Consider the following 17,868-nt stretch of genomic DNA (forward strand, 5'->3'; position numbering starts at 1 on the left):
TAATAGAGCTTCCCCAGCAGAATCCTAAATTTTCAAAAACACAGATTTAATTTTGAAATTTTACATGGGGCCATATTCTTCATTTGCCAGGGTGCCACAGACATGTGACTAGTGCTCTGATAAACTTCAGTTACACTTTACTGCTAAGCTGCAAGTTGGAGTGATACCTCCCCCCGTTCCAACAGCCGATCATCAGAACAATGGGAAGGTAGCAAGATAGCAGCTCCCAGTAGATATCAATATTCAATATTAAAAAATCCAATTCCAGCTTGGGACTCCTTCAGTTACAGGGGAATTGGAGAAACAATACCTGAAAGCAGTTCTAATGTGTAGCGCTGGCTCCTTCTGAAAGCTCAGACTCAGGCACAACCAATACATTTGTTGGTTCAAAAATAAAATTTTAAATGGTAGAGTGAATTATTTGCTATCTAAACAGTGTAATTTAGGTAGAGAAGGTATACCTTAGGTATACCTTAAAAATCATAAAAGCATCCCTTTAAAGGAAAATGTTAGGCACCCCCAAGTGACTTAGATTGCTTACCCTAGGCTGGTGCCCCTGTTAGGAGAAAAAAGCACCAGCCCGGGGTACCTGTAGCGCTTCCTCCTTCCTCTTTCTTCTCCCGGCGAAATCCATCGGCCGGCGCATACGTTTTTGTTTTTTAAGTTCGGCTTTTCACTCTACTGCGCATGCGCGCACAAGCGAATAGGAAGTAGGAAGCGTTCGCTGCTACCCCGGGCTGGTGCTGTTCTCTCCGTACAGGGGCACCAGCCCGGGGTAAAAGGTAAGCGATCTAAGTCACTTGGGGGTGCCTAACATTTTGGCACCCCCAAGTGACTTAGCCTTTCCTTCTCCTTTAAGTAACTGTCTTATCTAAGCACATGTATGCATTTTGTTCACTTGATTTGATTAATTTTGTAATAATACATTGTAACATGGTTTAGAAATATGACTATGAAGATTTTCATGCATCCAGGTCATGGAATATCTAGTACAAATAAATCTAAAGCAACTGGACTTGTTAAGTAATCACTGAAGACGTTTCACTACTCATCTGAAGAAGCTGCTCTTAACAAGTCCAGTTGCTTTAGATTTATTTATACTAGATATGGTTGAGACATAGTTTAATCATGCTGAGAGAAGGATGTTTGAATTATGACTATTATGGAATTTCTTAATACGAATATAAACATTTAATTTTTTTTAAAAAATGTATTTACTTTGTGTTTCTGTAATATCATGTTGCATTTCCTTTGTTTACATCACATTCTGTGATATATAATATATATTGCAATAACATCATCAATGCAGGGGATTAATTGGGTCGGGGCCACAAGTAGGGGTAGGTAATAAAGGCAAGTGCCTAGGGCGCAAATAATATTCCAAGCGTGGAAAAAAGAAAGTTTGTAGGATAGGAAGAAGGGGTTTTATATATCTATATATATCTATATATATATATATATATACACAGTACATGATAATTTTATTTGACAAATGTAACCTCAAATTCTGCTCTGTATTTTCTGTATTACTATTTGGTAAGCCCAGGGCATATTCTGTGCATAAGCAGAAAGAAATAGATCTTCAGTGCTATACCTCTGGGCTGGTACTGCAAGCCCAAAACCTAAGATACAGCTTTTACACCCTAATACTTTTTGGAGGTTTAGCTCATCTAAATGAAATGATTGCAGTTTATTGCATATAGCACTGATCATGACTTGCTCAATAGATCTATTTCATTGCCCCAGGCTCTGTTCTATAACAAACATAAGCATCTTTGGCATCTGTACTACTAGATGCAAAATCACTCCATAGGGTTGTCAGGGCAGCAGAGAAAATAATTGACTGCCCTCTCCCCACCCTGGAACAAATTTATATTTCCCGATGTCAGAAAAATGCTATGGACATTGTACATGACTAGACACGTCCTGGTCACTGTCTTTTTCAGCTTTTGCCATCAGGAAAGAGATATAGAGTAATGAAGGCTAGGACAAATCGTCTAAGAAAAAGTTTTGAATTAGTATGTATTTTTGCTGTTATGCCTTGCGATTAAATTGATTGCTTCCTTTAAAGGAGAAGGAAAGGGTTAAAAGTGCGACCCCATAACTAGAAAGGCCTCATGTCCCTGTAGCTGATCGCTACTTTTTTTACCTTGATAGCCTGTATATCGCCTGCACACTCTGACTTTCATTTCCACTATTACAGCCGCCATGTTGGATATTTAAATGAGTCCAACATGGTGCTGCGTAAGGAAATGCACATTCACAAATCTTCTCCCTCCCCCTAGACGCGAGTGCGCCCTACTCTACCCGAGCTGCTCCTGCTTGTGAGATTCAAAGCACGCTCACAGTGTATGTTAAATGCGCATGCGCTTACTCAGGAGCTGGTCTTAGTCTCGGTGCAGGAGTGAGGCATTATGGGAACTTTCTTTCCACAGCTCAGTGTTTTTTCTTCCTGTTTGGCTTCCGATCATCTGAACAGGCGAAATACTGGGAGACTTAAGGGCACTATTGAGAGAACTGAAGGTATGCCTGCAGCTTGAGATTAACTCTTTAATAGCCTTTCCTTCTCCTTTAATCTCAATGTTTTTAGTGACAATGACAAAGATTATCTATCTCTCTATCTTTCAGAAATGGCAAACAGCTTTTTTAATCAGTTGTAAGAATTTTGTAACCTTTTTCATAAAACGCTATATTATTAACATTTCATTACAAATGTAAAGTGGTACTAAGAGCAATAAATAGCTATATTACTGGATTGCTCTTTACATCATTTTGATCACTGAAACCTAAATAGTATGCCAATAAAACACTGATTCTAATAATACTGATTGTGCAATACTATAGCAGGAACAAATCTATCAAAATATATTAGATAAAGAGCAGCAGAGTTTATAATATCAAAATGTACAGTGAAGTAAGGTTGTTTACATCAAACATAATACAAAAATCAACATATTAATATTGAAATGTAACTTATTAGTTATGGGTAAAATAGAGAATTGATATTAGTAAATATATTTTACATGTATTGTTTTTCTGTTTTAAAAAAAACATTTTCCATATCATGGCAGTTTTTGCCATTTGATTGTTCACTGTAATCATGGGTATATGTAGTACCCTGGATCTCACTTATTGAAGATACAGTATATGAAGCTGAGCGAAGGCCTTCTGAATGAGCAAAACTACTTCCAAACTGAATTTTGTATTGGTTCCAGTGTCTTTTTAGGACTGCTTGGACCTATAAAGTGACATAACAAATAATTTTAGCAGTATAAATAAATGGCAAAATCATTATTAAAATATATAAACTTTTACTAATCTAGATTCAAAGCCATTTTCTGTAGTTCACTTATTTTTGTCTGTTAAAATACTGCATAATGTAATATGTTACATAATGTTTTTTAATTAAATAAGTTAGAGGCTGCACAGTAAGTGTTGCATGTGAGTAAGTGTTTAGTATATAGTAAAATGAAGGAATTATTACTGGGTAAAAGAGAAAACCCCTCCTATAACAGAAATGATTTCTTATCTTAATCAGCTTAGCTGGCAAGAGGCCATCAAAGCAAAAACAAGTGAACCTAAATCCAGGATTCATTTTAAAAATACATGGTCATTTTTCTTTAATGCTATAGCTATAAGTAATAAGGATCAGATTTATAAAATGCTGCATATATAGATTTTTTTTTTCAATAATTCACAAACATATAAGCAAAATTATCCTTGATTTTGCTCTCTAGGAAACTTTTCTTTCCTTTTCTTTTTATAGTTTATCCACTGGGCAAAGTTAGTTAATTTGTTTTTCTTTTGTTTTTCTCTGTTTGAATTACTTATTTTGTTTCTCTATTTTGTTTTCTATTTTCTTCATTTCTTATCTTTTTGAAGGACAAACTGTCGAATGTGACTATTGTTGCACAACCTATATTTAAATAATTTGTCATTATTTATCCTACATGTTTATTGCAAAACTTGTCAAATTGGCAGTTTCTCACCCACTTAAGTATCACCGCCCCAATCTGGGCTCCTTATAACTGGTGCAGACTCAAATGGTGCTCAGCTGTAGAACAAGCTTGCTACTGCAAAGGAGGGGAGCCGCAGCACCGAAATCTCTTTCACATTTATTCAATCTTCATATAACGGTTCGGGTATATTATCTTAATCACAGGGTAATCAATTTAATGTGTGTGTTATTTAAATAAAGCACAGTACAGTGGCCCCTAATGGTCGAAAAGCAAGATGTCTCCAACTTGTTAGAATATGAAATAGTGACATCTAGTGGAGAGGCCACTGCATTGTACCTGACAATTACATATATGAAACAAAATCTATTAGAACACATATGTGTGTGTGTCGACCATTAGGGGTCACCGTACTGTGCTTTATTTAAAGACCACGAAAATGTAACTAATTAGCCTATGATTCAGGATATATGCCCGAAACACATTAGGCTTTCAGGCCTTGTTGTATGAAGATGGTAAATGAAGATTAAATAAATGTGTTTTAATGAGAATTTGGTGACACCACTCCCCTCCTTTGGAGTAGCATAACTGTTCAGAAGGCATTCACTACAAATTACAAATAAAAAGGCAGCTTACAGCATTAAGGAACAGTTTCAGTATATGTTTTAGAGGGTTTATTGGTGCCAAAAGTATTTTTACATTCATGTAATCTGGGAGCAGCCATTCCAGGGAGCAATCACTTTTGGAATCTCAACTGCAGAAACAAGGGTGACATCTTCGCAAATGTGGGGAAGGTAAGTTAGCTCACTGAGCAGCCACTGGCAGGGGCCACTAAATATGGGGTGGAGCTGGGGCAGTCGAGGTAAAGGTGGGAGAAAAGTTTGTTACAGTTAAAAGGAGATGTTGTGGACAGAAGGACAGGATTGCTAGTCAACAACTAGTCCACACTTACAGATTTGCCATTTTGGAGGGAGATGTTAGTGGGGACAGCTCTGAACTGTCATGTATGAAGCAAGCTGACTCTTAGAGCATGCTGAGTGGGAACCACTGTAGTACAGAAGAGAGGAGGATTGCTAAGAAAGAAAGGCAGGTTGTAGTAATCAGGGATTTAGTTATTATAAAGGTGGATTGAGTAAACTGATGTGAGAATCCGAAAACGAACTGTCTGTTTTTTGCATGTTACATGGTGTGTTACACATTGGTACCAATGAAGCTGAAGAAACAGGGTAAGCCCTGAAGAGTGATTTCCAAAAACAAAGTGAAAAGCTGAAGGTGAGAATATCCATGCCATGTGCTATGTTAGGGATATTAATGTGTGGCTAAAAGAGGGGGAGGAAGGCTAGGTTCATTTTTTTTATCATTTACAGTGTCTTTGCAGGGATGAGCTGATCCTGGCGAAGAGGATGGCTAGAACATTGAAGGAGAGCAGTGAGAAATTCTTTTAAAAATTACTTAGATGAGGAGCAGGAGAAAAAAGGGGGTGCAAAGGTAGGTGGTCATTTAGATCATAGCTCCCAACTGTCCTGATTTTCACAGGACAGACCCTCAAACCGCAGTCCCGGATTCTTACTGAAAAGTCCAACGCCCACATTGTTCCCGAAGTATCTATACAGATTAACAATTCTACCATCACCCCATCTTCCCAGGCCCAGTGCCTTGGGGTTATCCTTGATTCTGCCCTGTCCTTCACTCCTCATATCCAGTCACTTATCAAATCATGTCACTTTCACCTAAGAAATATCTCCAAAATACGATCATTTATCACCCATGATGCTGCCAAAATTCTTATTCACTCTCTTATAATATCTCACCTGGACTACTGTAACTCCCTATTAATTGGCCTTCCCCTCCAAAGACTGTCCCCTCTCCAGTCCATAATGAATACTGCTACAAGGCTCATACACCTCTCCAACCGCTCCTCCTCTGTCGTGCCACTCTGCCAATCCCTGCACTGGCTTCCCCTACCATCCAGGATAAAATTCAAACTCCTGACTCTTACATTCAAAGCAGTTCATAACTCTGCCCCACCCTACATCTCTAAACTTATCTCTAGGTACCAACCAACCCGCTTGTTACGCTTCTCTACTGACCTGCTCTCAACTCCTCTCTCATTCCCTCCTCACATACTCGTATTCAAGACTTTGCAAGGGCTGCCCCCCTTCTCTGGAATTTGCTCCCACAAACTGTCAGACTTTCTCCCAATCTCTCTGCCTTCAAGAGATCTCTAAAAACACATTTATTTAGAGAAGCTTACCCTAATCTAGTTTAGCAACACCCTGTGCCACACCTCTCACAACTCTGGTCATGCCCATTCCCACACCTTGTGTCTCAACCCTTTCTCCTTGTAGATTGTAAGCTCTTTTGAGCAGGGCTCTCTTCACCTCTTGTATCAGTTATTGATTGCTTTATATGTTACTCTGTATGTCCAATGTATGAAACCCACTTATTGTACAGCGCTGCGGAATATGTTAGCGCTTTATAAATAAATGCTAATAATAATAATAAAAAGTCCCTCATTTCCCTCCTGCACTGAACGCTAAAAAAGATACAAATTTAGTTAAAAGTAGCTTTTGGCAAAGAGCCCAGAAATCTTAACGAGTGTCACCTGCACATAGACATATTGTTTCTCACATTTAATTAAATAAGTGGGCTTTTGGCAGAAAGCCCAGAAAGTTAAAAAGCGCTACCTGCACTGAGATACAATTGTAACTAATAAGCTAAACAGGTCTCTTGGGGGAACTGAGACTTGCAGCTTAAAGGGCAATTTCACCTTTTTTTAACAAAACTGTAGTAATACATAGAACCCCAAAGCCCCCAGAAATGTGTTTAAACGTAAATAACCCGCCAAATGGGAGGGGTATTTAGGGGTGTGGTCTCAAAAATGGGTGTGGTCAAAAATACACGCAACATTTCTTTTAAAGTGTTGGGAGGTATGATTTAGATGACAGGCAGGACCAGAAATCATGTTTACACAACATACAAACTAGTACCTGTATAAAAAGTGTGTGTATGTATGTGGGGGGGCTGGAGTTAATGGCTCTGTATGAGAAATATGATGTTATTGGCATTGGTAAAATATTGCTATACCTTGTTTTGGAGCGGCAAGAAAATTAGAAAACAATTAAGTGGTATTGTAAGGCAACAAGTAAGATAATTTTAGGCAAATGTTGCAGATTCCCTTCATAAGAGTATATATCTCAGATCCTACAAACAGATAAGACTGCAGGTTTGGGGCAAATCCACACATACTATGGTTAACTTTATTAGAAGACACACCTGCCTATATGTTTTGGTCAATAGAAGGAAACAAAACTACCTGGAAGATAATCCATGGAAGCACAGGAAGAAAACACTAACTGCCTACATATAGCGCCTTTGCAGGAATTGAACCTAGGGCTCCAGGTATGCAAGACAGCGGTGCTAACCATTGTTTCTAGAGTGACAGTACTGCTGCCACATTTAACAGTAACAAGTTTATAAACTTTCTTTATGATAATTTCATGTCACAGATTTTTGAGGAACAAACCAAAAATAATAGTATACTGGATGAAATGATCTTTAACAATCCAAAACTTATAGCAAATATGCAATTATTAGAATAACTGTGTAATATTAATGATATTATGTAATTTAATATTCAGGGGTTTGGCCAAATCTGAAAAAAGTGGATTCAGTGCATCCTTAGTCTCAGTAACTTCCATGCTGCAGCTCTAGCTGCTGGTAGCTCAGATTACACAGCACAGTTGGTAGAGGGAGAGTGAGAGGAAGGAAAGAAATCCTGTGTTTCTTTTGACAGATCCTTCTAAAAAAGCTTGCTTAGTTTTATCTTTCCTTCTCATTTAATGCTTTTATGTTTCTTAAGGGACTAAATTTTGAACAGAAATGAAAATGATGTTTACTAAATCGAAACAATGATCTTAAGGTTGCTTAAAGCGATTCTGTAATGATTTTATGGTGTACTTTTTATTTCTAAATTACACTGTTTACATACCAAATAATTCACTCTATCATTTAAAACGTTATTCTTAAACCAACAAATGTATTTTTTTAGCTGTAACATTGGTGTGTAGGCAGCCATCTCCGTGCATTGTGTCTGAGTCTGAGCTTTCAGAAAGAGCCGGTGCTACACATTAGAACTGCTTTCAGGTAACTTATTGTTTTTCCTGCTCAGTGTAACTGGAGGAGTCCCAAGCCGGACTTTTTACTACTGAGTGCTATTCTGATAGCTACCACTTTTAACAGTACAGGTGTCAGTGTCTTTTTTTGCCCCAGTGCATGTTTGCTTTCATAATATTAATGTCACTGTTACTCAGGTGTCTAGTACTTGCACATTTGCTATAGTTTTGGATTGATAGAGATCCACTATAACAGCATTTCTGGTTGGGTCCCAAACAGTTTGTGAAATGAAATATTCATAGCAACAAAGTAGATGAGCTTCAGCAAAGACACCTCCATCAAATTTGGAAACTAATCCTGGCAGTAGTGTTGTTCCAGTCATTTATGGGTTATTAAAATCCTTCTTTACAACCACTAACCCTAGTCTAGCAGCCTGATGTATTTGCAAAAAAAGAATTAAGCCTCTTCCTCTTTACTTATAGGAGGGGGTATATAGCATACAATTTATTGTAATCTGTAAAAATGATTCAGCTTCCCACAACTTTAACCTTTATACTGAGTTTCAAATTATGCTTAACACAAGACATGCCCCTTCTCTTTTTCTATTCCCCTATATAACAATGTCAATAAAATCCTATTTCTCAATGAATGCCATAAAGGGGGTTGTTCACCTTTAAGTTAACTTTAACTAGACATTAGACAGTTTGCAACTGTTTTTTGTGTTTTAGTTCAACAGCTCTCCAGCTTGGAATTACAGCAGTTATCTGGTTGCTAAGGTCTTTATCTTAGCTACAGATGATGGTTTGTATGATAGACAGGACAGATTAGAAGAATAGAATAGAAAGATAAGGTCTAAAAAGTTACAATAATAATAACTTTTTAGCCTCAAAGTCAGTGACCCCCATTTGAAAGCTAGAAATAGGAAGAGGAAGGCAAATAATTAAAAAAGTATTAAAAATAATTAAAGGAACAGTAACACAAAAAATGAAAGTGTATAAAAGTAACTAAAATTATAATGTGCTGCTGCCCTGCACTGGTAAAAGTTGTGTGTTTACTTCAGAAAGTCTACTATAATTTATATAAATAAGCTGCTATGTAGCCATGGGGGCAGCCATTCAAAGGAGAAAAGGCACAGGCACATAGCAGATAACAGATAAAACACTATTGTATTCTACAGAACTTGTATCTGTTATCTGCTATGTAACCTGTGCCTTTTCTCCTTTTTTTCCAGCTTGAATGGCTGCCCCCATGGCTACACAGCAGCTTATTATATAAATTATAGTAGTGTTACTGTAGCAAACACACCAGTTTTACCAGTGCAGGGCAACAGTGCATTATATTTTTATTACTTTAAAGCTCTTTAATTTTTAGTGTTACTGTTCCTTTAATGAAAACCAATTGCAATGTTTATAAGAATAGAACATTCTATACTAAAAGGTAACTTACAAATAAACCACCACTTTAACCCAGTTTCTCTCATTTTACCAACCAAGATTCTTGCATTAGTAAACATATATTCAATAATGTATCAATATGTTCTGTAAGTATGATTTCTGATGCTCCTTATTATGATATCCCCATCAGTCTCTATAACCCAATCCCACCTACTATTTAGTTGATATATTTAGTTTTAGATCTCAATCATCACTGAGGTGCAGCACATCCCTGTCAAAGAGCCTGCAGCTGATGGAAAAATCAGACCTAAACTCAAAGCCCTCCTCCCACTACCAATACTTTTTATGACAATGTTCCTTAAATATATTTATTCATAAATGTGTTCACAAAATATATATTTAACTGAAGATCATCAAACTAAGAATAAAGTACTTACCTCTCCATTAAAAAAGCAGAAAATTGTAGCCACCAACAAACCCTGTAAGAAAAATAAAATGTTTATATCTATTGCTGTTCACATAAATATACACTGCTCAAAAAAATAAAGGGAACACAAAAATAAGACATCCTATATCTGAATGAATGAAATATTCTTATTAAATACTTTGTTCTCTACAACAAAATCACACAAAAATTATCAATTGAAATCAAATTTATCAACCCATGGAGGTCTGGATTTGGAGTCACACTCAAAATTAAAGTGGAAAAAAACACTACATGCTGATCCAACTTTGATGTAATGTCCTTAAAACAAGTCAAATGAAACTCAGACCCCACAAGATGCCACCGTACGCATTTCATACCCTACCGGTACTTAGTCATAGGCAGTTGTGACCCCATGGGTTTCAAAGCACATTTTTAAGCACAAGGTTGCCCCACCCATTGTTAAAAGCATCATTAATTAAAGGGAGATGCCACTCCCTACATACCAAACGTTTTACAAATACATTCAGACAGGGTTCTAAAACATGTAAAACATGTAACATCAAACACAGGAAAAATCCTGAATATATTTTGTGGAGGATATGTCAGTACAAGTGCTCTCACTATGGGTGGAGTTGCTTGTCTATCAAATATTCAAGTCATCGAAAATTATTTTGGCAGCCTGCCAGTTTAAGGAAGAAAAGTTGCAGAAAGCTGTGGATACAGTTAAATAAATCTATTATCTTCCCAATGGTACAGATTAAAAAAGTATATATTTAAGGAAATATATCTTTTAATATAACTATACTCTGTATTTAAATGTTTCAATGTAAAAATTTTTTTTATTACTGCAGTTTCTTACAAAAAAATTATAATGTAAATTGAAATGGTACATCTTCAAACACTAAGGGGCACATTTACTAATCCATGAATCCGAATGAGAAAAATTCGTATTGGAAAACGAACATTTTGCGACTTTTTCGTATTTTTTTGCGATTTTTTCGTCGCCGTTACGACTTCTTCGTAACCGGTACGACTTGCGCGAATTGTCGCGACTTTTTAATAGCCATTACAAATTTCGTGAATTGTCGAGACTTTTTCATAGCCATTAGGACTTTAGTGAATTGTCGCGACTTTTGCATAACCATTATCATAGGCGGATTTTAATGAAGGCTTGGGGAGGCTAAGCCTCCCCAAAACCTAGTCCTTTGTAAATGTACTCTAACTTGCCAGTAGTACTGTGCTGTACAAGGTTCTAGTAATCAAATGTGAGGGAGTCAGCAAGGGCACTGATAGTCCTCGGAGGAAAGGATAAGGGTGCGATGGAGAAGTGAAGATATGCAAGTGTAAGACAGTAGTAATCAAGTGTTGCTGTCTCAAGAGTTCAGTCTTCTTTGCCTCCTAGGCTTAGGCTCCACTGCTCTTCCCTAACCTACTCCAGAGTGTAAGTGCCTGCCCAGCAGGGGGTGGGGCCACACAGATCTAGAATCTCTGCTCAGGGAAACTGAAGCAAGAAGTAAAGGTGTGGAATGTCATTCAATTAATAATAATCACCCTGCTACTCAACGTAGCTGCATTGCTATGGACAGAATATTTGTTGTATATGGGAAGTGTTTGCTTTGCAAGCTTATGCATAGCCTGTATGTACCAACTTTGTATTTCTATACCTAATAATGGAGAGACAAGCCAGGGGCCAAGACAATAAATCTTTTGTGGCTGTAAGAGTTAATCTTGCAAGGATATCATAGGAAAATAATATGAATTCTAATGGGACTTATAACTGGAGGGGTTAAAGTTCTGGAACTGCTGTAAATGAAGCTGTCATGAGGGCTGGAACTGCTGACAGTTGACAAAAAAATGACTACTGGCAGCTAAGTGTAAAGGTAGGTGTAAATATGGAATTAAATTAACGTTACGTGCTCATACAAAGGGTAAGCTATGGGACTGAATGCAGTTGAAAAAGTTTAAATTTTAAGGGACCATTTTTTGTGTTGCACTGCTGCTACAAACTGTATTGCTTCAGTACTTGTAAAGTTATCAACATACATGTGTCTGACAAAAATCCCCCCAAAAAGTTGTCTACTGTGTCAGCTGTCATTGCATATAGATATTAAACATCATTAGCAAGTAGCGGAGTAGAACCAAAAATATTAAGGAGTATAGATTTTTTTGAATTGTCGCGACTTTTTCATAGCCATTATGACTTTCGTGAATTGTCGCGACTTTTGCATAGCCATTACGACTTTCGTGAATTGTCGCGACTTTTTCGCATTGAGAGCTCGAAAAATTCGTGACAATTCGCGAAAAAGTCGCAAAATACCGATCATTCCGAAAAAAACGCATTCGGACGCTTTTCGGACGTTCGTGGATTAGTAAATGTGCCCCTAACTGTTCTGAGTTTGTAGTAAACTACTGCTTGGCTTACAACCTCTGCGTACTTAGCTATAACGATATATATATTGTGCAACTTTGCTTTGCATTATCATGTTTCCATAAGATATGGCGTGATTGTAATCCACCAGGCATTTAATGTTTGTTCTGACTTGCGGCTGAATTTGGCCATTGGGTGTTGCAGTGGAGGGTGGGTTTGCAAGCTCCATGGAAATAAATTAGGGTTAAGGTGCTGCTGTTCCAGATTTTATATAGCCAAGTTTGACTTTAATTCATAGCCTCAAATTTATACAAGCAATGCCTGAAATTAAGAGGTGGGAAAGCAGAGATTCGGGAGCTACAAGCGAAGCCATATAAACCCAACGGGGTCTGTAAGTAGATTGCCAATCGGAAAGGGACATCACAACTGGGCACAAAAGGGTGATATAAGTAAAAGTTATCACTGGTGTTAAAAAGCACATGAGAGTGCACATTGGGAAGTAACAGTATTACACTATATTTTCTTTTTCCTTTTTTCTTTTTTCCTCATAAGACCTCATTGTTAAGTCTAAAGCAGAAGAGGGCACTTTGGAGTATTTTATTGAACTGCACCTTTCAATATGTATGTTAATCCACATTAGTAGCAAAACCATTTAGAAATGTGACAGTGAGTTAAAATGTTATTACCTTCTGTTTTTGTGAAACTAAAACTGAGCCATTTGATTTGGAAAGGCTCTTGGATAAGTAATACAACAAAACTACAGAGACAGAATTTGAGGAAAGTGAGTTTCCATAAGTACAGTAGTATAGCCTGAAAGTCATATAAACCCCTGGACATTCTGCTTACATATTTTTAAGGTTGACATTTCATATTTTGAGTAAATTGTGAGATGACTATGAAGATTTGAGGATTTTGTGCTATACACTCATGATGTCATGTACATTGGGGGTGACTGTAGACACCTAGCACCCACGAACCAACCAACTAATCAAAACCTGAGACAAATCTTACTGTTAATAATAAAACAACTACACATCCATGATAACTTTATCCAGAACCCTGATATAGATTGTGCCAATTCACTGTAAAAATGGATGGTGCTAGCTAGCACAATAAACCAAGAAAAAAGGTAAAAAAGTGAATAAATGTAACTTATCATAATATGTGGCTTCTTGTACCCCTGCTATTTGTCTATATATACCGCACATTTACCCAGTGTTGGACTAAGCTAGTTTGGTCCCACTGGGAACCCAACCACTTTGCATATACAGATATAGATGCCCTAACAAGAGGGCATGTTTAGTTTACCCACAAAAAGCCATACATAAGACATTCAATTCATTAATGAAGAACGGTTAAAAAAAAGTAATTATATAAGGGTTGATTCAGTACACACTCACAACATTCAAGGGCCTAAGTCATTTTGTATGTGCACAGATATACAGGTCACTTTTTTAGTTAGGCATACATATATATATATATATATATATATATATATATATATATATATATATATATATAGTGCAAAAGAATATCCCGCACTCACAGGACTTACAAAAAATAAAGAAATTTTTATTGGTCTGGTGTCTAACGTTTTGGCTGACACAAGGCTGTGTCAGCCGAAACGTTAGACACCAGACCAATAAAAATTTCTTTATTTTTTGTAAGTCCTGTGAGTGCGGGATATTCTTTTGCACTATCTCTATCTTTGGCATTCTGCACCCAGGCATCTGAGATCCCTGAATGAGACGTGAGTGCCTGATTCTCCTAGACTGTATATATATATATATATATATATATATATATATATATATATATATATATATATATATATATATATATATATGTGTGTGTGTGATATACAGAAGGCAACACACTGCACATTTATTATCTGGAGATGGAAAGTTCGGGAAGTTGCCTGGGGAGAGCATACTAGGACAAAAGCCATGGGCACGTAATGTCCTCAAAGGAGGTAGTTGAAGTCCAATCAAAATATTTTCTAGTGTGGACAGTGAATATTGGAGGTTAGCATTAGGCTTAAATGATCATTTCTTTGCTACTTTTACTTGTACTAGATAAGAATTTACAGTAGCTGCAGAAGACATCCTTAATAATTCAGGTTGTCTAGGTATCTGAGTAGCTGCTTCTGTTGTACTATAAAATATAGTAATGAAGCATATTATTATTATCTTGGAAGCCAGCATCTTGTAATGACTTCCCAAAAACTAGTGAATGTTGTCCATTTTCATGTAAGCAAGATTCATATTGGACAGCAAGTTAGCTAGACGGTCGGTGTTTCCAGGATTCTGCAGAATTTTGAAAACCCATTAGATCACTCTCTTGGGCTTTTGACACCACAGTAGTGTTGTTTATTCTCTGTTTGAGAGCATCCATATATTTCTCCAGCTTCCAGATTTCTTTCGAGAGGAATGTAGTCAAGGCATCTTGCTGGGTTCTCAATGGTATTTTAATCTAATCTAGAAATTAAGATTGTGTGGTTTGGTGTCTAACTTGTGTTCTCCTTTCTGAAAGTTTATTGGTGACTCTAGTCTACAATTTTGTGCAGCAGTATACTTTTCCAGTTAGGTCTCAGTTTGGCCTGGTTTGCCTCTGTGACAAACTAGCCATGAAAGAAGAGTTTTGTGGCTTTTTCTCATTTCCAGTCAACTAAGTAGTTTGTGCATGCCAAATAGATTTAAAATTGGAGTAAATTAGCATTTTTCTTAAAATCAGTTTTGCTTTAGGCATTTCTGAATATAGCAATTTCTCAAAGTCTCAACTCACCTAATTATGCTGCAACTTGGATCATTTTGCTTACAGAAAATCTATACCCGCCCCCCCCAGCAATGTAAAGAAAAAAAATATTTTCATTTGTAAAAACTACTTAATCTAAATAAACCCTACCATAAAAACACACATTTTTTTGTAGTATGTACTACTGGGTAATCCTAAATAGAAGTACCACGGGCCACCCCCTGGGTTCATGCAATTCACTAAGCACACAAACACACCAAGAGCACACATACATGTTATGTCACATCAACCAATTAGTAGACAAAGCCCTGTCTTTTACTCCCACACTTACAGTTAGAATTGCATTATTTCTGGTCAGGTGATCTCTGAAAGAGCACACAGACCATCACAAAATGGTGGCACAAGGTAAAAAAGATGTATTATTATAAATAAAATAAATAATACAAGGTTAATGAGGAAGTTTACCTGATAATGCATAAGGATATGCATAACATAGTCATAAATTTCTTCTGCAATCCGCCCTTCAGGTTTCCAGGGGAACAGTACAAACTCAATTCCAAGAAGAGGGACAAGGATGAGTGTTGCTCTCACAGCTTTCATGTAAAGGTTTGATTCTGCTTGATGCGTAACTTTGAGTTTAGTTATAAGAACACGCACAATGTTCAGAAGAAAAAAGAGGTTTACCTTGGAATAGAAAGGATGTATATATTGTGAAGAAAGTATATTATATAGCCTGTACAAACTTGGCATAAACTTGGCTCAAAAACCTGACAAATCAAAACACATACACTAAGGGGGACATTCACCAATGATCATTTTATTTTTTAACGATTCATATTTTTGGCGCCAAAATACAGTTTTGTCATGGAAAAAACATGATTTTTTATGTAAAGTTAGACCTTAGAGCTGCATCCACATACATTTCCAAGTAACTATCACCTAGCAAGATAAGCCAGTAATACCATTAAGGTTTCTTATGGAAACACGTAGCTTTTACCAGTGCAGGGCAATAGTACATTATATTTTAATTATTTAAAAATATTTTCATTTCATAGTGTTACTGTTCCTTTAAGGCCACTGGGAGCAACATCCAGGGGGTTGATGAAAAGCATTCCCACTGGTTGGGAAAAACTGCTGTTTTAAAGGTGATTTCTTTGTTGTTTTGCACTGGTACCAGGATAGTTGGTCTCTGGGTTCAAAAAGGAACCCAATGTTTACTTATTTTCATAGGAGTAGTATTTACTTTCTATTTTGCTGTGTTTTTTGGGGGCCCTAAGGGACCAGTTTACCATGCTTCTCTCATGAGACTACATTTAAATGTACAAAATAAATGTAAGGGTATGCATGTTGCTTGTCTAGGAGGATTTTATTTTTCTAGACATTGACTGAAGAAACCATACTGCCAGGAACCTTATGAATAAACTTTTTATATGAAACTCTGTCAGATTGTTGAGGATCCAATCATAAACCATGCTATCCTAGATCTAGTGGATCCTATTAATCACGGGGGTGATTAATCAACGTTTAAATTCAAAATTTTATGCGATTCCCAAATATGAATTATTGTTTTGTTATTAAGCAAAAAGTATACGTTGGGTGCTTTCCTAAGCAAAGAATGTGCCATTTTTCAATTCAAGGTCTTCAAATTTTTTGAGAGTTTGTAGACCCAATGAAAATGATAGCTTGAATATGAATTTAAGGTTTTTCTTTTCATGGTTTAATTTGATCTAGTTTTTTATTCAAATTTTTTCATAAATAAGTAAACATTCAAGTTTGATAAAATTTGAGTTTATTCGACCTGAAAAAAAAGTTCAAAATTTATAAATAAGCCTGCCCATGAGCAGTGTTGGACTGGGACCTCAGGGGCCCACCAGAAAACCTTAGACCATAGGCCCACTATCCAAACTTTCCTCACCCAACCTCTTTATTCTCCTAGTCTCTTTTATTTCCATGCTAGCATCTATCCTTCCAGCTATTTCTCCTCTTTGTTCCCATTTGGAAATAGGGAATGACCATGAAGCAGGCCAAATGGTCAGGAGCAGGAGGGCCCACTGACACCTGGGCCCACCGGGAGTTTTCCTGGTATCCTGTTGGGCCAGTCTGACACTGCCCATGAGGCTTTACCAGGTATCTATAAAGAGGAAAAAGTATGTTTTTATCCATTGAGTGAATGCAATTTTATAAATATTTGATAAATAAGTCTGCCCATGGGGCTTTACCAGGTATCTATTAAGAGTAAAAAGTATGTTTTATCCATTGAGTGAATGCAATTTTTTATACAAGCGAGTTCTTTATTCACTGGTTGTGTGTATATAATAATAATTAAGGATCTCTAATTTGTCCTTCTCTGGGTTGATTGGTAGGTGGGTTTTAGCTGGGCACCAGTATCTTTCAACCCCACCTAATATGTTAATATGTTACAGTCTACATTTTGGAAACAGCTGTGTCAGGTCCCCTTGCTTTTTTGTATGGCCACTGATTTTGAGGAATGGATACTGAAATTAAAAAGCCATAGCTGCCAACATCTGAACTATCTATTCACACACCTATTTAAGAAATAACGGGAAATATTTAAAAGAGCATAACTCTTTTATTTGGAGTATTAATATCAATCCCATGGTAAAACTATGGTATTTTTAGTTCCTATGTATATACAGGTATAGGACCTATTATCCAGAATGCTTGGACCTGGGGTTTTCCGGATAAGTGATCTTTCCGTAATTTGGATCTCCACAATTTAAGTCTGCTAAAAATCATTTAAATACTGAATAAACCCAATTGGCTTGTTTTGTCTCTAATAAGGATTAATTATATCTTAGTTGGGATCAAGTACAAGGTACTGTTTTATTATTA

General features: G+C 36.7%; 1 protein-coding gene across 3 annotated transcripts in view; it reads right to left on the bottom strand.

Annotated features, from left to right (window-relative positions):
• Window positions 1-902: 902 nt before the first annotated feature.
• calcrl (calcitonin receptor like receptor) overlaps window positions 903-17,868 on the bottom strand; it is a 122,593-nt gene continuing 105,627 nt past the window's right edge. The window contains 3 exon segments of one of the 3 annotated variants that reach the window (NM_001016893.3): window positions 903-3,238; window positions 9,904-9,945; window positions 15,481-15,699. In NM_001016893.3, the coding sequence (NP_001016893.1) occupies window positions 3,020-3,238; window positions 9,904-9,945; window positions 15,481-15,699 (480 nt within the window). In that variant the 3' untranslated portion in view covers window positions 903-3,019. 3 annotated transcript variants of the gene reach the window in all.

Source organism: Xenopus tropicalis, chromosome 9, assembly GCF_000004195.4.
Source record: "Xenopus tropicalis strain Nigerian chromosome 9, UCB_Xtro_10.0, whole genome shotgun sequence".
NCBI classification, from domain to species: domain Eukaryota; kingdom Metazoa; phylum Chordata; class Amphibia; order Anura; family Pipidae; genus Xenopus; species Xenopus tropicalis.